The sequence below is a fragment of the Myripristis murdjan genome, chromosome 19 (assembly GCF_902150065.1).
Source record: "Myripristis murdjan chromosome 19, fMyrMur1.1, whole genome shotgun sequence".
In the NCBI taxonomy this organism is placed as follows: domain Eukaryota; kingdom Metazoa; phylum Chordata; class Actinopteri; order Holocentriformes; family Holocentridae; genus Myripristis; species Myripristis murdjan.
In genome coordinates this window covers 20,885,336-20,904,373 of record NC_043998.1, presented here as the reverse complement: position 1 = coordinate 20,904,373, position 19,038 = coordinate 20,885,336, and the positions used below count along the sequence as shown (strand labels likewise).

At 40.1% G+C, this 19,038-nt stretch overlaps 1 protein-coding gene across 1 annotated transcript in view; it reads left to right on the top strand.

The window, feature by feature from the left end:
- Positions 1–19,038, top strand: part of reep3b (receptor accessory protein 3b) — a 46,749-nt gene that overhangs the window by 10,753 nt on the left and 16,958 nt on the right. The window contains exons 2-5 of the mRNA XM_030077090.1: positions 6,172–6,244; positions 16,002–16,078; positions 17,068–17,188; positions 17,417–17,530. Coding sequence (XP_029932950.1) covers positions 6,172–6,244; positions 16,002–16,078; positions 17,068–17,188; positions 17,417–17,530 — 385 coding nt within the window. The remainder of the gene's footprint in view (positions 1–6,171; positions 6,245–16,001; positions 16,079–17,067; positions 17,189–17,416; positions 17,531–19,038) is intronic.

Sequence of the window (19,038 nt, the reverse complement as noted above, 5' to 3'; positions counted from 1 at the left end):
GTTAAATAAATGCCATGTGCGAGCAAAGTGTTGTCTCATTGGTCAGGGCTCTTTTGTTGTCCCACAGGGAGGTTTGTAACAACATCAACATGCTTCAGCTCTGTTCTGACATCAGCTTTCTGATTTGTGTGTGTGTGTGTGTGTTTATGATGGCAACAGAGTCTCCTAAAAATTATGTTCCCATACAACTAAACTGCATTACCAGTTAGTTCTATTTTTAAAGATGATTTTTGGCATCTCTGCTTTATTTGATAGTCACAGTAGAGAGAGACAGGAAAGGCAGGGGAGAGAGGGTTGACATGCGGCAAAGGGCCTGAGGTTGAATTCGAGCCCAGGACACCGCGATCAGGACTCCGCCTTAACAAATGGTATGTGCTCTTATCCGGTGAGCTAGCATCTTTGGGAGGATGTGCTCCCGGTTCCAAAACAACTGCTCCAAATGGGTCAGGTGTGAAAGCACCCTTAAGCATATTAGTTTGTGTCACTTCTAGATAATTTATTCTTTAATAAAAATTTGTATTTCAGAAATAATTCCAAATATGTGCTGTTATTGTTGTTGCTATATAATTTGATAAATGATGGGAGAGAAAAAACATTTCTTGGAATTAGATTTTTACAGGACACATTTTTTGCCTTTTTACTTGTTTTTGTTATTATGTGCACCATACTTTATTGCAGTCACATTTTTTATACTTTTCACTCATCCATTTGTACTTGTGGTATTGAAATTGGCCATTTATTGTAGGATATGTTTCAGATGCCTCATCACTTTGTAGCTTTTACAAATGATTTTTGTTTTGCTCTATCCTGTTATTTTGCTGCTTCAGTTTCTGCACAAGGATCATTAAAGTTTGTCTTATGTTGTGTTTTGAACCCTGCTATGAGGGCAGATATTCTGGCTGCTCCATGCCTACTGTACAAGGTGTGTTACACGTGCCAATAATGCAGCAAGATTATAGTTTCTTGGATCCATAAGCCTGACCCTATCATTATGATAGCTGGTCATTCTAATGATGAGGCCAGTTCACAAGCAAGCTCTTGAATTAGACAGTGTATAGGATTTCAGCAAGTGGAAGGGGTGTATGTGTGTATGTGCTTGTTCACTTGCTCTACTTGCCTTAATAGGTAATGTGAGTCACCGAGCCAACACTGTTGAGCAGTTGAATGGTGTTTGAGGGCAAAGTTCATCTCAGCAGCCACTCCTGTGGATCCAACAAACAGCCTGTTCCTGTTTAACTGTCAGCATGCTGGATACATAGAGCATGGTTGGATTTCTCACCTTATCTGTAGACCATTCACTCATTATTTACACCTTTTTATGAGGGGGGAAAACCTGTTTTGATACTCCAGAGCATTTGCAGTGTCTGGCTATGTCTGTTTATGTCTGACTTATTTGTTGTTTTTCTTAGATGTCTTCATGAATTTTAACTAATCCACTAACATAATAAATAGAAATGACCAGAAAAACACTGATTTGGGAGCAAGGTAGAGGAGACTTAACATGGAGCCATTATTTAACAGCAGGTGATTGATATCTGCAGGTAATTTCTCACCCCGGTTTTGAGGCCAAAGGCTGTCTGTCAGTGACATGTTGTACCTTAAGTGTTGTCATCAGTAAAGATAGGCTTATCCTGGTAGCAGGGGCACATGCTGTGTAATGTGACCTGAGTTTGAACCTCACCTAACTAGGCCAGTTGAAATGATTTAGACCATTTGATGCTGTCGAGTCTCACTGCTGCAGTCCACTATGAAGAGTCAGCTGTTCTGTATATTCCAAGGCTTCTTCCTTCCTCTTTTCTTTTTACCATTCTATTTTTTCTTTTGCTTATTTTTCCTTTTTACTATTGCAGTTTACACACATCCAGAGAGGACACTGAAATGGAAATATGGACTTCAGAACACAGTTTGGGAAACTGTCGAATGGTTTAAAAAAACAAAATTTTTAGCACTTATTCTATCCATTGTCTTGTCTTTGATATCACCCTGTCACACATTGCATCCCTTACTTTGGAGAAAAAGATGTGGACATTGCTGTGTGTAAAAGCCCGCAACACCAGTGAGTCTTGAAGCCCAGAAAGACCTCACAGTTAAAAAAAGAAAAGAGTGATTTGTTCTAGTTGTTGGGTATGCAGTCACTCCTGTCTAGCAGTTGAACAGATCCACAGCCAGCATTCTGCCAGTACAGTGTGTACAGCTGCAGAGAATAAACTGTGCTAGTTGAAATGGTAAGCTTGCTCAGCTGAGGGTGGAGGGAAGACGAGAGAGAGAGAGAGAGAGAGAGAGAGAGAGAGAAAGAGAAAAAGAAAAAGAGAGAGAGAGAAAGAGAAAAAGAGAGAGAGAGAAAGAGAGACAGAGAAAAAGAGCGAGAGAGAAAGAGAGACAGAGAAAGAGAGAGAGACAGAGAGAGAGAGACAGAGAGAAGCGTCCTGGTATAAATTGTTCCCTTCGTCTCTTGCTGTATCTCTTTCTCTGTCACTCTCTTTTTCCTCTCTCTCTCTCGCTCTCTCCCTCTCTCTCTCACACAAAGATCTGTCAGGCAGAATGTATGGAGCGCAGCTGAGAGCAGAGAGGCTGAACAGACCGCCCTTGTTACTATGTGTGTGAAAGAGTGCTGATTTTCATTTGTTTGCTAGTGTTTTTTTGCGTGTGTGTGTTTGTGTGTATGTGCTTGTACATTCACTCAGGACAAAAAGAAAGCTTTGTTTCTGTGAAGAACTATCAGTAGATGGTGTACAGTTGCCACAAAGGCCTATAGTCTTGTTCTCACTACTGTACTATTAGCGGTTCTATTCAGCATTGTGGAGTTCCCATCTATCCATTCACATGTAAACAGTCACACCAACATTGCTAGCAATAAAGGGACAAAACCTTATCTGGAATAATCAGAATTGTGCAGAATTATATCTTTTACTAATACCCTTATTGATTATTGTTCATTTTATTTCTGTAATTCTTTTTTTTTTTTTTTTCTATGAGCTCCTCCTAAAAGAAAAAAAAATGAATAGCACTGTGAGAACAAAAAAAATGGGATATGTCGATGTCACCTGCTCCACTTTGCTTCTTTGCGCATGCTCACTGTCCACACAACAATATGAAAATGGCATTTTCAAAATCTTTTGCCCCGAAAAAGCTAAAGTTACACTTTCTGTGACTAAAATCACTGTTTTGATGTGGACAGAAGACTGAAACAGAAAGAGAACCTTGCATTTAAAACAACAACAAAAAAAAACATTTCGTGCGAATGTAGCCTTGGGCCTAGTTGACACTATACATTTTTAGCCCTGATTTTCCTCTTGCTGATGGTTTTTTTGAGCTCGCCAACAAAAGCCCCAATTCTAAGGCAAATCGGCTCTGCTCAGCAGTCGCATATTGGCCTTGGAGCACTATGCATGAACTGTTCAAAGACGAAAGCCAAGAGCTCACAGATGCATTGCCGATGCATTCCAGATAAGCAGGCTAAATATCTGGATCTGTTGACAGTGAGCTACAGCCAATGAAAGCACAAGTCACAGGGACCCTCTGCTGTCATCCAGCAGCTCCCTGAACCCAGTCTTATCCTTTCCCACTCACTCACTGACTCATACACACAGACACAGGCACACACAAATGCACACACTCTCCCTCCTTCCCTCTCTTTGTATGGGAGGGGCACAATAATATTGTGTCTATAATGGCACTGGCATACACACAAGCTTTTCAGTATTTGTAACCTTGTTGTCCCTGTTGAACCAGAATATGAGGAGGCAACACCTACGTTTTCATTGCAAAAATATTTATTTACCTCCAACTCTCTCTGTAGAACAATTTGCTGCCAGTATCCCAATCCATTCTCTCACCCACTCATTCCCTGTATCACTTCTCGTGCGTTTTCATGACAAAATGTAGTTTGAAGAGCAGACAGACTTGTCGGGTATTCCTCCTGGTGATATTGACTTCCTGTTGCCGAAGTGAAAAGTGCAAGGTATTGTTGTATTTTATGCCACTGAAGCCATGGTGGAGACCAAATAATAACTGAGTAGACAGTAGATGTGGTCGAAAACACTTAAAAACACAGTGAAATGGCAGTAGCTTGCTGTTATCCACTACCATAACTGTAGTCACGTCCGACATGGGCAGCTGATGGCTAATAGTGTGATTTATCAGCTTTCCAGCCTGGAAGCAGAGTGCTGTCAAATCACTGAGCTAACAAGGAGGCATCATTAGATTTATACTTCATTTACAATTTTATTTATTATGTTAGTAAATCGTTTTGCCTAATAAATGTTGTGCAATGAGGTCTTCTGAATCTCTTTCAATTGTGTGACATAACATCAGACATTCATTGCCCAAAATAATGTTTTGATGTTTGAGTTCTGGTCCTGTCTTATCCTTAACAAAAGACAGCTACAGAGCCGCAGGCCAGTTGTTCAAGTGCAAATTGCTCAAGATCAAGTTAAAATAATATAAACAAAGTAAAGCAAATATAACTTTTGTAAAGATAAGTCCCTGTGGGCTTTGTTAGAAAAAAAAAGCACTGGAGAACAAGAGCTGAAAAGCCCCCAAAACATTGGTGTCCCAGTTTTTCTTGTGTTTGCATGTGTAGCCACTTGCAGCAGGTGGACAGTGCCACACAAGAACCACAGAATCAGTGTCACATTTAGATTTATAATTCCTAAACTGCTCCAAAGTGTATGTGCTCATGCCACAAACAAGGTAAGAAAAGACGTCTCAGGAATGTTACTGGTCCTTTGCTTCTTTGTTAATCTTCTCTCCTAGTTGCTGCTCTCATAGTTGCTATGAACTACATTAATGTAAACAGAGTGACATAAATTATGGCGACCACTACCCACTATACAATGCGCAATCACAGGGTCTCCTGTTCTTTATTAGGCTCTATTCAGACTTGGATTTAAATGACCATCCCAGTGATTATCTTTCTGTATCTTTTCTAATTTCAGAACTCCAATATAATTTTTTGTTACTTTCATCGACAAAAAGTGACCCATTTGCCTGATGAAGGTCTAGTACTGAAACATCTCATTAAATGTGTTGCCTCAAATTAGACAGTGTGCAAGAGTTTATTTGCAACTTTTTATCTACTTGTTCCTCTCTTATGCACATGTGCCATGAAATAGATGTGCAGACTGTCAAATGGTCTCTGTGCCAGAAAATAGTCCCCAGGGAAGCCTTTGCTTTATGCAGTTATCATTTCAGTGTTTTGTGAATCTTCAGGACTTTGTTAGCTGCAGAAGCAGACCATTATAAGGTGGGTGTTTCAACCAAAAATTCAAATTTGAAAACGGAGAGAATTTGATGATATGTTGTAAAATGTGCAGAAAGTTGGGTAGTGTTGAAACGTGCACTGGAACCAAAACGTGGCCAGACATGGAACCAAACCCCAAATTACCCCCAACCGCTGCTGCTGCTGTAGAAGATTATAAAGGAAACACTGAGTCATTGTCTTACGTTCCAGTGAGTGTGGGTCAGGACCCAATGATGGATCACAGCTAGATTTAAACACGTCCCTGCACTGTTGCATAGAGACAGCTGAGGCTTTTTCACTGGAAAATCACAATTTTGTATGTAAGCCTCAGCTTGCAGTGAGGATTTCTGTCATCCTATTTTGGTTGGAGTTTCAAAAAGGAGACTATGAGGAGAAAATGTTATTGCACTCCACCAACATGATGGGAAACTGCATTAGGACACAATTGTAAAAACAGCAAGCAAAAATAAGTTTAGTTAAAAATAGCCATATGCATGGGATTGATTGTGTTTTTATACCTAAAACAGCTCTTCCGTTAATACCACAAAGTTAAAAGGTGTTTGTTGTGCCAAAATTAATGAGACAACTTGGTAGATTATCTTCAGTAGGCTGCTTCTTGGTGAACATTTGCAGTGACTTTTAAAAATTTGTTCTCTCAGGAAAAAAGTTTTTCCCCTGGGAGTGTCTTGGTGCCATATTACACCAGGGGAGAAAAATAGTAATCCAGTTTTTGTGGGTTGTGTCCTTATCACTGGTTGTCTACAACTAGTAAAAATACTATTGATACTATGCATGGTTTTGCAGGTGCAAAACCATGATAAAAATTATGATATGAATGATAAAAACGGATAATTGTGGCATTTTCATGTGACCTTATTGCAGAAATACATAACCTCCATCAAGCTGTTGTGTGTTTGCTCTCCCTTTAGGCTGGTTTTTGGGACCCTGTATCCTGCATACTACTCTTACAAAGCTGTCAAGACCAAAAATGTCAAGGAATATGTAAGTATATGACCATCCATGCCTTATACACACTGACCAAATTCTCACCACCTGCACTAAACTTCAACTTGTATGTGTATGTAATTGTCTTTGTGTGTGTGTGTGTGTGTGTGTGTGTGTGTGTGTGTGTGTGTGTGTGTGTGTGTGTGTGTGTGTGTGTGTGTGTGTGTGTGTGTGCGTGCGTGTGCGTGTGCACGCACATACATGCATGCATGTGTGTGTGCGCTTGCGCGCGTGCAAGTGTTTAAAGAGTTGAATGCCATCTCAGGCAATATACTCTAACCATTCAGAATGCAAGCTCAGGCATGTCAGAATGGGTGGTGGCTGCTTCTTCTCCTTGTTTTCCCATCTCTCTTCGCCTGTCGTTTATTACTCATGAAGGCAAGCAGCTCTGATCGCTCCTCCCTCCTCTTTAACACCCCTCTCACTGGTTCTGTGCTGACTTGCAGGCAACAGAGTTGATGTGTTTATGTGCAGACATGCCTGTAGATAGTTCTCATGCACTCTAGTAGTTGACTGTATGTAAATTAACAAAATCATTTGGTGCAACTAAAGCATTTAAAGAACCTTCAGCCCAGATAGTGTTCCAGTGTTACCAAGAGTTGGTTTTCTTTGTGATGTTAGGTGTTATGTCCACTTTTCTTCTTTAATAAGTGATTTCAAAGACTGCCTTTTGATTCCCAAATAACGAATGTGATTTTGTTGCTTTCAATCAAAGATGGCTGTATGGGCATATAAATATAGCTAGCTAGCCAGCAAGTGTGTGAACACTGATGCATGTCTGTGATCACAGTCACGCCTGCATTCTGGCTTGTGTGCTGCTGTGAGTGGAGAGCGTAGTATGTCTGTCTTTTGTTGAACACTGGTGCAAAATAGCGGTTCCAGAAAGAAGCTCTTGCTCTTTGCTTCTGAAGGACTGATGTGAAAACTTGTCATTTACCATTGATGTTTTTGAAATATTTTCTGCTATTAAACTCTGTTATAACTGCTGGGACTATCTCAAAATGATGTGACTTCCTCTATGTTGAGCTAAGTAAATATGGGAATTTGAAAAATACAACTAGCAAGCTTGGCCCAGAAATTCAAGGCGTGTTGCTTGTAGCTTTTTGTTTTGTTGAAAGTTGTATGTGTTGGGCTTCATCCATTCAACAATCCAAGTAATGGCCCACATGACATCAGGCTTCTTTAATGGTTTGAGACTGAAAGACTTGGGGGACAATATTTGATAGTATCTAAGTATATTTATGTTCACATTAGGGTTCCCGGTTCATTTTAATCACCGGTACAAGAACCTGCTAGAGAGATATCAAGTAAAAAAAAAAAAAAAAAAAATCTGGTAAAATGTCCAAGTGTCTGGTAAAAGTTTTCATCCACCAAACAGTTCAGTTTGGTTAAACAAAATAGAGATGGCTTGATACCATTTTTTTTTTTTTTTTTCATTTCTGATATTGAGTATCTGCCAATACAATACCCATTCAGAACGCAATTTATATGCATTTTGCTTAAGACAGCTGTATAAAAACATGATGCACATGTTGTGAAACAGCAAAATTGAACTTTGATAGAGTGTTGGTTTGTATAGTTTAACTGGGCATTGTGAGTCCACATGGTGATGCTCATTAGTTGCTCTGTGGTCCCCTGGGCTGCTAATCCACAATATTGTAGTTCTGTGTCTCCTTTTGTTTTCATTGCAACAGCTCCCAAAATAACACCTTTACCACAGAAATGAACACAAACAAAGCAAATTATGCTGATACAAAAACCAAGAAGTCCCGGTACCAGTTTTTCCCCTATGTAATTACAATTACTTGTGAAAGTACCATCACTTCAGATCTACTTTCCAATTCAAATAGGAAAAAAAGCAAGAAAAGAGCTCTTGAATTTCAATGTCCAATACGATACTGAGTATTGAATCTGTGCATCTCTAACAAAAAGTTAGTTTGGGACCCAGCTATATATCTGTGCTGAGGAGCAAAATGTTAACTAAGCTTTATTGCTCTGTTTCAGAGCTGCAAGTACTCACATCACATTTTGAAAGCAATGATTGTAAGATAGCATATGCACTAATTGTACTAGTGAAATGGTATGCACTAGTGAGGTGCACTTTAATGGCAGCAATCATTTTACTAGTAAGTGTAAGATAGAGCTTTGGTATGTTTCGAGATACAAACCAGATTTGTGTATTATGAGCACTGGAATTTTAATGTCAGGATTTGCTGGGTTTTACCTATACGTGTGAGGGCTGAGAGGTGTTTCTTGTGGAGCTGGTCGGGTGATGTAACTGATATCAGTGAGAGTGAAATCCCAGCCTGTTGAGTCGGTAACACAGTTACTGACAACTTGAACACATTGACTCACAGGTTAAGGCGCAGTAATCTAGGGATCTGCATTTAGTTGGCGTTTCAGCTTCTCATTTCTTTCTCCTTTGTCTTTCTCAGTGCCTGAGTATATGTCAGTGGCCTGACATATGGTCGGGCCAATCACAGGCAAGTAACTGAAACCTACGCTGCTCAACGGTACTCACCGGTAAACGGGAATTATCATCTTATCATCTTTTAAGACTGTGCAATGAAACATTAGTCTCCTTGCATCGGTCTATGGTGCAATGTTTCTTGGACATGTGGCTAACTTGTTAGCTTGTTACCTGGGGAGCGGAGGGGAGTTTAAGTGGGCGGTGTAGCCTTATGTGTGACATCACAGAAAGGAAGAAGTGCTGTCCGCTTGTCTTAAAATTGCATTTTTCATGCCATGGGGCCTTTAAGATTCTCTCTCTGATTTTTTTGCTCCCAGGTTCACCCGGGCAAATTCGGGTTTGTCGCGGTATGTGACAAAGTTGGGAGAGATCATTAATGCTCCCAGTATTGTCTCCATATTTTATATGGATATGTGATTTTATTATGGTATTGTGAAAATAATATCACAGTCAAAATGCCTTGTTTACCAGAGTTGTTTGCCTGTCCATTATTTGATTGGAACCTTTTGGATTTGATGATGTGAGCATTCATTATTTGCTGTGGTCATTTGTTGTTTGTGGTTTCTAAGTTTGTATTATTAGATGTGCTAATGTAGCACAGAAAGTGCTCTATACATTACAGTCAAGTGACAAGAATGGCAGAAACTCATCAAATACTCAGGATTATACGCAGGATTATCAACCATCAAATAGCAATGTCATTTCGGTTAAGCAACATATTTGATCTGTCATTTTGTTGATCTCCCATATAGTGCCTAGATATAGTAACTTCGATTATGGACCATTTAAATTTATAAGCATCAAGGCCCATAAATGACTTGTTGAATTGTGTTTTAAAATGTTTCCTTAAAATAAAATTACAGTGACACATCACATCAGCTTGAAGAAGAAATGTTTTAATCATTCATGATGGGCAACTATTGTTGGTTTGTGTACAGTGGATTAACATGCTTGTATCCTCTTAATGTACTGTCAGTCTGGGATATAACTAGGACATGTTAACGTGTTACCAGGACAGAAAGACCTCAAATCTGTGCTATCAACCACAGTGCACACATACTCTTTTGGCTTTGGCAGTCTATTTTCTTTTTATGTTTGCCTTGTTTTCATTTTGTGAAATATTTTTGATGTACTTCACTTTTATTCTGAAAATCAGATATCTAATGTTTGCTTGAAATAAATCTGTCATACCTTTGTTGTGGTTTAACTCCAACAAGAAATTAAATAAAAACTTGTGTCTCTAACAATCAGTGCAGCTGAAGAAAAGCAGCATTGCATTATTAACCTATACCCTGCGACTAGAACTCTGCTAGGTTTCTCTTATTTAACAAGGTGAAAATATTTGAGCTGGGACTTTTACTGGAGTTCTCTAATCAGACAGCTGTAGAAACATGCTACCTGGTGAGTTAACCCTCCATGTGCATATGATCAATTATGTAGGATGTACAAGTCCCACACAAGCTCACATTTTCCATAGCAAATGTATTCAGCAAATATTTTCTGGCTTTCTTAATCAAATAACCACAACACATCAGAAATACTGTAGATGTCATGTTACCTTGAAGCACAGTTATGCACAAAGTACATAGTACTTACAGAATATTGCATATTTTGTGATAGTATTTATCCTAGAGCCGCAACAGACCTGCTGTTGTAAGCTGCTTAGTGCGCCCTGCCAAAGGTTACACCAGTTCATACAAAGTTGGCCCTTGAAATTCATTCCAGAAGACTAGCTCTCTTTTGCATGTTTTATCAGGTCACTCTCTCTCACGCTGTGTGCGTATGTGTGGCCAGACATTGTTTTGTCAGTGCAGAAGCAGCATTCCTGCAGGAGAGCAGGTCATCTAGTGAACATGTCAAGTGTGTTTCTGTCTTTTAACATCCAGTTAAAATTGGTCTTGAGATTGGTTTGGCCTCCATCTCTTTTCTTCCCTCCCTGCTTCTGTATTCTTTTCTTTTCTTCTTATTATTTTTATCCTCTTTTCACCTTGTCCTATCGCTCTATTGTTCTCTGCCCAAGTGTTCCCAAGGAAGTGGTGTGCAGCACACTACAGCATCCTTCAGCCAGAGAGGAGGGAATAAAAAGTAAAGTGAACTGCTGTAGTGTTTGGTGGGTATGAAAATAAACGGACTGATCCATGGCCCATTACTGGACACCACCGACTTAGAGGGGGATACTGGCCATCCCTCACTATCTCTGTTATCTTTCCACTGCAGTCAAAAGAGTGATAAACAGTGTTCAGTGAGAGCAGTTAATGTTTCTGACCCCCGGGCTGCACTGTTCCACTCCCACAGTCTGCTTCAGACAAATGGCCAGCTTTACTTTAGCCCACTTGATCCATTTATTTCATTTTCTCCTTCTGCTTAATCTAGGGAAAAACAAGTGATTATCTTGTCTCACCATTAACCACAGGGTTTTTTTAACTACAAGCATTTTAAAAGCCACAGTATCTATCTGTGGCTCTGTGCTCTCGATTTAGCCTATTTGCATGAGACCATCTATCAAAACATCTCACAAGAGTGAGTCACATTTCCTTGGGGATTGCCTTTGCTGCATTAAGGCCCCAGTGTACTTCAGAAGAGGTTCTTTTAGGGCAAAGAGACTTGCAAGGAGCAAGAGTCACTGATTCAGATTCTTTCTGTGTTCTGTGTTTAGGATGCTTGAGCAAATAGCAGTGTCTTCCATGCATATGTTACACTTGGGCGGCCCGCCCAGGTATATAAAAGGCTGCCCAAGTATAATTCCACCCTTTCAGGGTTTCCCCATTTAAATGTATTAATTTAAATGTAGTGCCACACTCACATCACCCCCTTTGTGGTCACGTCACCATGTAACCACCACTTTGGTTTGCCGAAACACAGACACCCACAGTCTTAAACATTTTATTAATAGGACTCTGTATCAAAATTTGGTACCTTAAATGTCTCACTACTACAGAGTAATCTATTTGACAAAGAAAGTGATGATATCTTGTTGGTTTTGATTGGCTCAGTGCGTCAGTAACAACAAACCCGTCCACGCACGGCTCACCTGCTGTTGTTAAAAACGGAATTGTGGGTGAAAAACATCCAAAACACGAGGTGATAAAACACAACAATGAGGAGAGTGAACAGAGCGGACACACAGGAAGAGAGAGATAGAAAGAGGCGAGTGTTCGGGCAGTCAGAGACCTGAGAAGTGTGTGTGTGTGTGTGTGTGTGTGAAAGACAACTGACAGGAAAAACAAGGTGAGAAATAGTTTGTGTACAAACAATTAAGGTGGAGAATTAACTAGAATCAAAATGGTGAAATAAATACTAAAATTAATGTATTTTTTCACATAATTTCAATAGACAGGTATAATCCCCGCCGTTGCCTCCCAGTCCCTGTGACGGGTACAGTGTCATTCTATGGAAAAGACTGAAGAGGATAACCAAACATGTTAATATTAAACATGAAAGCTATTTTTTAAATAATTGGGAGGGAAGCACTGTAATATACACAAAACATTTTGATATCTAGTTGCAGCTATTGCGAATTTGCTCTGGTTATTCTTCAAAAATGGCCTGAATTTTCTTGGAGTGATATCCATTGTACAAAACACGCCAATCAAACAAGCCATCCCTGCATGATCAAATTAAGATTTTAAAAAAGCTGAAAACAGATTTAACTTGATGGCAGGTTGCTTAATGAAATCTAAGCTTTGTATGTGAGCAGATGACCCACCGGGGCGTGCCAAACAGCTGATGTTACAACACCTGATCTTTGTGTGGTAAATGATGTGCTGCAGGTTTCAGCCATGTGCAGGATGACCTCCTTTCTACATATGCTCTGTTTTTGTTGCTCCACACCTGCACAAAGACAACCCAGGTGTGCAGAAGTTGTTGGTTTGCATTTTGGAATGACATGAATCTGAGAAAGAAAAGCAAGTCATTCTTCGCATCTGTGAAGCTGTAACGAGCAAATGTTTGGTATTTTCACTTGTTAATAAATGAAACAATTAATTATCAATCAACTAATTGTATATATTTGTGAAACATCCAAAAACCCCTGTTTTTGGATGTTTTGGATGTCCCTCAGCATCTAAATGTTGATATTTGAAAAGGGATGGTAAGGGATGGTAATTGCAGTTTTAATCAGTTCAGGTCTTAGTTAAGTTTAATGTTGTTTTTGGTGATTCCGCTCTTGATCCCAGTATTTCATTTGAACCACAGTTAGCGTCTCTGCTTTAGCATGTGCAGGTGGTTTGATAATTTGAGAGAGGAAATCATTTTTGTCTGTGAAAGTGAGGATGGACCGACATGAAAATGGGATGCTTTTTCTGTACCAGCACAACTCCTAGATCCTGACGGCAGACTCCTGTGTCTTATGTTATTTGCACTGAAAACATGGCTCTCCCCACACTGAAATGAAGCACACTCTCTTCCCAGGTCAAATGCTTTATCTTCTTGAATGTGATGTTGAACCACAGAACGTGAATTGGAGTATCATGAACTTTCCTTTTCAAATCAACATAGCAGGATGATCAGGGCAGTGGCCATTTTTATGTGAATCATGGTCATTACAAAGGACTGTAATGGAGTGACAATGTATAAATCTGAATGTAATTCCCAAACGGTTAATGCCATGTTTTTGTTCAGCCCCTTACATTAAAGCTGAAAGTCTGAAATTCAGTCACATCTTGATTACTCCATTTCAAATCCACTGTGGTGGTTTACAAGGGCAGAATTATAAATATTGTATAAATACTGTTTTACTGTCCAAATACTTATGGGCCTAACTATTTCTTTGGGAGCTAATCCAGTGAATTGTGGTGCAAATGTGAGTGGAGTAGCCAGTGTGACCAGCAGGTTGATCAAAACAATAGGCTTCTTGCTCTGTCTACCAGGTTTAGCAGCGCCAGAGGGCAGAGTGGCTTGAAAGAGCTGATGTCAGGTGTTTTTTAAATGGATGGCACTTATTCAGACAGGGCCAATAAATGTCTGCTGTTGCCGCGGGAAGGGAAAATGGCTGCTGTATATTTCACTGAGGTCACATCTTAATGTCCTCCCTACTGATTAGATGAGGGAGGGAAAGAGAGAGGGACATTGTTAGAGTGAGCGTGAAGAGGAGGATGAGGTGGAAGGAGAGGAGAGGAAGACAAAGAATGGGTAGATGCAGATTGACACACAACAGTTGGATGTCCTTATTTTCTTTCACTCTCTCTTTCTGTCTCTATTTCACTCTCCTTAACATTTATCATTCCCCTGAGCCTAGCTACGTGAGTGTGTGTGTGTGTGTGTGTGTGTGTGTGTGTGTGTGTGTGTGTGTGTGTGTGTGTGTGTGTGTGGGTTCATGGTGAGGTCACCAATTAAGCAGTCCAACAGTAATGCTGCAGGCAGTGGAGCTCCAGGTTGTCAGGATACCCGTTCCTGCACACTGTAGAGAGTCAGTGGTGTTTTTGTGTGCATGTGTGTGTGTGCACACATGAATGTAGGTATGTAAGAAAGCAAGATAGACTTTAAGGCTTAATTGAGGATTTTAACAATTTATTTTGAAATCATAGTTTACCGTCAAATTCTCTTGCACCAAACTTGTTTAAAATGAAGAACTGGTTTAAAATGAAGTCTACTCATCATCCTGTCACACCTTCAAACTCTAATTTAAACTGGAATCCAGTATGAACTTTAATTTTGCACTTAAGTTTTATCTCATGGAAGCCTGAACAAATTTACTCACAAATTAGCAAGAAATGAACTGAAAATTAGCAAGGAATTCGCAAAAAAGTCGCAAGAAAATGACTAGAAAATGACATCAAAAGAAGTAAAATAAATGAGTAGATAAGTAAATACCACTACTACTACTAATGATGATGATGAGGATGAGAATAATAATAATAATAATAATAATAATAATAATTGTTTAAAAAAGAGAAAGAAAAAATATTAATAAAATTACTAGAAAATTTGAATTTGAAAAATTTGAAAAATATTATATAAATATAATTTTACAAGAAAATTACCAGACAACTCACAAAAATTACCTGCTGATTAGCTGTTTCTGTTCCTCGTGCTCTTGCTCCGACACACATAATCACACACACACACACACACACACACACACACACGTAGGCAGTGACATTTCATTAGCTAGTGTCAGTGTGTGTTCAGTCATGCAGCAGAGGCCAGGTCCAGCTAATACCTCAGCCTGCCATGTGACTGTCTGCTCTGCCTGCCATCGTCTACCAGTGGCTTTGATATGGAAATACAGCCAGAAGACCCTGGAAAGCCCTTAAGAGGGACGGGACGAGGAGAGGAGAGGGAGGGAGGCGAGGGAGAGAAGAAAGGATGAAAGCAGGGAAAGAAAAAAGCCCAAGCCTCTGTTTGCCCTTTATTGCAGTTGGGCTGAGAAGGGAAAGAGGTAGAGGGATGGAGGGAGAAAGAGAAGAATACTAAGTAGGCCTTAGCGCCTTGTAAACTCATTCATGATCTAACTATAAGACTCAGATGTCTTTAGGTCATTTCAGTGCATTGTGGCTCCATCATATCTGATGTACTAAAGACAGTCAGACTTATTCATTTCCTGCTGTCCTTTTTCTTACGCCTCTCAGAGTTTAACAGCTCTCATCAGCTGTGGTTAGTCACAAATACGCTGGTTACATGGAAAGCATTTCTTTTGTAAATTACAGGAAAAGTATTGCATTTTCCATATAATCCAGGGGTTTTCAAACTTTATCATGTTCTGGACCCTCAAGTTGATCCCACTTGAAGTGATTTTACCCTCAGCACTCAGGACCAATGTTAAAATACAATACATACATATGTAAGAAAATAAAGAGAAACTTACCAGAAAACCAGCAAAAAGAATACCTGAAAATTAGCACAAAAAAAATTATAGTAGAAAAAAATCAGTGTCAGAAAGAAAATTTGCCAAAAAAAAGAATAAATAAATAAATACCTTAAAATTTGCAAAAGTGTTTTTGACATTGTATGTTTGAAGGTTCGTTCAGTGATGCTTGTTAAGATTTCTTGTGTTTAAACGCTGAGCTTGAGGCTGTGTTCAGACACCTTCACAAGCATTTCAACTTTTCTTTATTTTGCTGAAACCTGCCGGTAAGTCCCGCAAGGACCCTGCTTTAAAAACCACTGGTATTATTTTTGAAATCACATTGTCGGGATGGAGAAATACTGCAGCAATGAATCACTGATACCAGTGAGCCTAGTATCAAATGCAGAATTTATGTATTTTAAACAGGAAAAATAAAACATGGTAAGTGACTCCCACTTCTTTTTGCCTCATCTGTTTGCTTTTGTCTGTCTCTGTAGGTACGCTGGATGATGTACTGGATTGTGTTTGCCCTCTACACTGTAGTGGAGACCATCACAGACCTAACACTGGCATGGTGAGATACACACCCACACACATAATCTTGAATACAGAACAAACTCTCACCCATAGCTCCCAGTCACATCCATCATCCCTAAAACATGTTGATGGCATCTGTAATGATCAGTTAAACCTCTGAAACCCATGAACACACATTTTATTGAAGCCTCTAAAAAATTTCCTTTTAATTCTTTAGATTTAGATATTAAAAGAAATACTATTTGGGCCTATGAAGATGGAAGTATTTTGTGGAAGTGAAGAGACAAACCCTAACCATAGGGTTGTTTGTTTTGTTTTTTTGTTTGTTTTTTACAGGAAAAAAGTGTGACAAGGTCAAAGGAAAGTGTGGTTATTTTGGAGTAAATATTTTTAAAGGAGGTTTTTGTATTATATCGTTTCAGACAACAACAACAAAAAAACAAAACAGATTTTGCAGCTGCGTCCCAGAGACACAAAGAACATCTGAAACAGCTGCAGGTGTTTTTTGCACTGTATCCCTCATTCGACTAGATAGAGATAAAGTTGAAAATCACCAATGTGGTCCTTTAACAGTTGAAGTTATTCCAGTTTGATCAGTGTCGCTGTAATTCTCCTGACACTGTAAACACCGGGCTGATGTTTCCATATTGGTCTGTCTGCTTCTGATTGCACCAACAGCCAAACAGAACAAGTCATTAAGACCACACACACACACACACACACACACACACACACACACACACACACACACACACACACACACACACACACACACACACACACACACACACACTTACATAGTATTTTCAGTGTGTACATAATTACACAATGTACAATGTATGTAAACCCAGTTGGTGTGCTAATGGAACTGGAATGGCCTTTTAGTAATGAGAATGGCAGATAAATGAATGTGTGGGATCACAGACGTAATAAGAGTTAATGTGAGCCCTGATTAATCAGTGGATGCTCTTTGTATGTGTGTGTGTGCGTGCGTGTGTGTGTGTATATGTGTGTGCGCATGTGCAGGTTTCCTCTATACTACGAGTTGAAGATATCCTTTGTTATCTGGCTGCTGTCTCCCTACACTAGAGGAGCCAGTCTCATTTACAGGAAGTGCCTGCACCCCCTGCTCTCCTCCAGGGAGAGGGTAAGATCTTCTATCCAGTCATGCATCCACATTTACCTCTGTCTTTATGGCTCTTACACTGTTGTGTCTGGGAACATTACTGGAGCAGCACTTTTACCCGATTAAACTGTCTAGTGGAAAAGCTATTGATCGCGTGTCTCTCACTGCCTTCCCTCACTCCATCCTGCGCTCTCTCTCTCTCTCTCTCTCTCTCTCTCTCTCTCTCTCTCTCTCTCTCTCTCTCTCTAGGAGATAGATGAGTACATAGTGCAGGCTAAGGAGAGAAGCTATGAAACCATGGTCAACTTCGGCAAACAGGGGCTGAGCATCGCCGCCACTGCTGCTGTCACAGCAGCTGTCAAGGCAAGTGTCTGTGGCAATGTTAACATGAACTCTAATATTCCCTTAAAGCCAAAGTTCACCCATCTTGAAAAATGTGATATTATTTCACTTCCCCCTCCAGCTGTTCTGTAGGACAGCAGTGGTGCTATCTTCCTCTCATTGTCACTGAGTGCTGGATACTGGCTGGATGCTCCACATGCTAACTGTTAGCCCCCTGCCATTGAGCTGGACTTCCACCCAGCTAACCACTTTAACCACTTTAATCAACTCAGAGGTTTAACATCATCCAAAAATAAAATGCACATATGATTACCTTGCTCAAAGTGCTGTTGATAATTGTATTTTTCCTGTTATCAACATCTGGAAAGGTCCAATAACTTCTGCACTTCCCGTATAACTTGCACCAGAGGAGCGGCAGCCACCACAGAGACAGAAGTAGATCGCTTGAGTTTGCTGTCGTTTGTTTTCCTCATTGATGTAGCTGCGTTAGGCTCGCTATGCTGTGGCTAGCTGTTCCGCTAGTCTTTTATTCTTTTCCTCTGCTGCCCTCTATCACATGTTTCATGAACCTTTCAGACACCTGCCAGCCACTGTTGTTTTTGAGCTTAGACCGTGCAAGAAAACAGTCTCATCGTGAGCCCTTTAAAGATCATGCATGCAATATGTTGTTATCAAGTAGATTGTGATACCTTGCTTTAAGTGGTGTAAACAAAAGAAACCGTGGTAAAGGTAGCATTTGCCTTACACCTGTGGTATTAATTGCACCAGTGTTTCTCCACAATAAGGCCACATTTCCCATCAGCTCTCTTGCTTCCCGTCTCCCCTCCCCCTCCTGAAGTGGGTAAACAAGTTGGAAATGTTTTTGCCATCTGCCTTTCTTTGACCATCTGCAACTGCCACAGGCTTTTATTGCTTTACCTTCGTCTGCTCTGGAAGAACAGCGCCCTCTTTCTGTTTTGTGCCATAAAGCAATCCAGCAGATTTCCCTCCAAATCAGAGTTGGCAGGGTGCCAACTTGGCTGGCTTAATCATTGTCAGGGGAACACAGACAGGCAGAAATAGTGTTAAGTAGTGGGTGGTGGATGCAGGCCATTAAAGATGACAGCCAATCTTGAGTAAGACTTTAGCAGGAATATCAGCCATGTGGAATGGTGTGTGTGTGTGTGTGTGTGTGGTGGAGCTGTCACTTTAACAAAGAGGAGAGGACTTGGATGAATTACAAATGAATTTTGAAATGGCATGTCACAGCGTCTCTGCTTTTCCATTTTGTGATCAATGGACATGAAGTGGTCCTTTTTTTAAAGATGAGCTTTCAGGTGATGATGGTTAATAGAGAGTGACTGTGCTGCCCTGACATGAGTGGGAAAACTAATTTGTTCACTTCCGGTCCTAGCTCCTGTTTCTCTGTGAAGCTCTTCCTTCCAGCACAATGCTTTGACAACTTCCTCTCTCCTGTGATGCTTTTAATTAAACCGGGTCTGTATTGAACTTTTATTTAACCACAAAATTACACTTTTTAAGAAGAACTG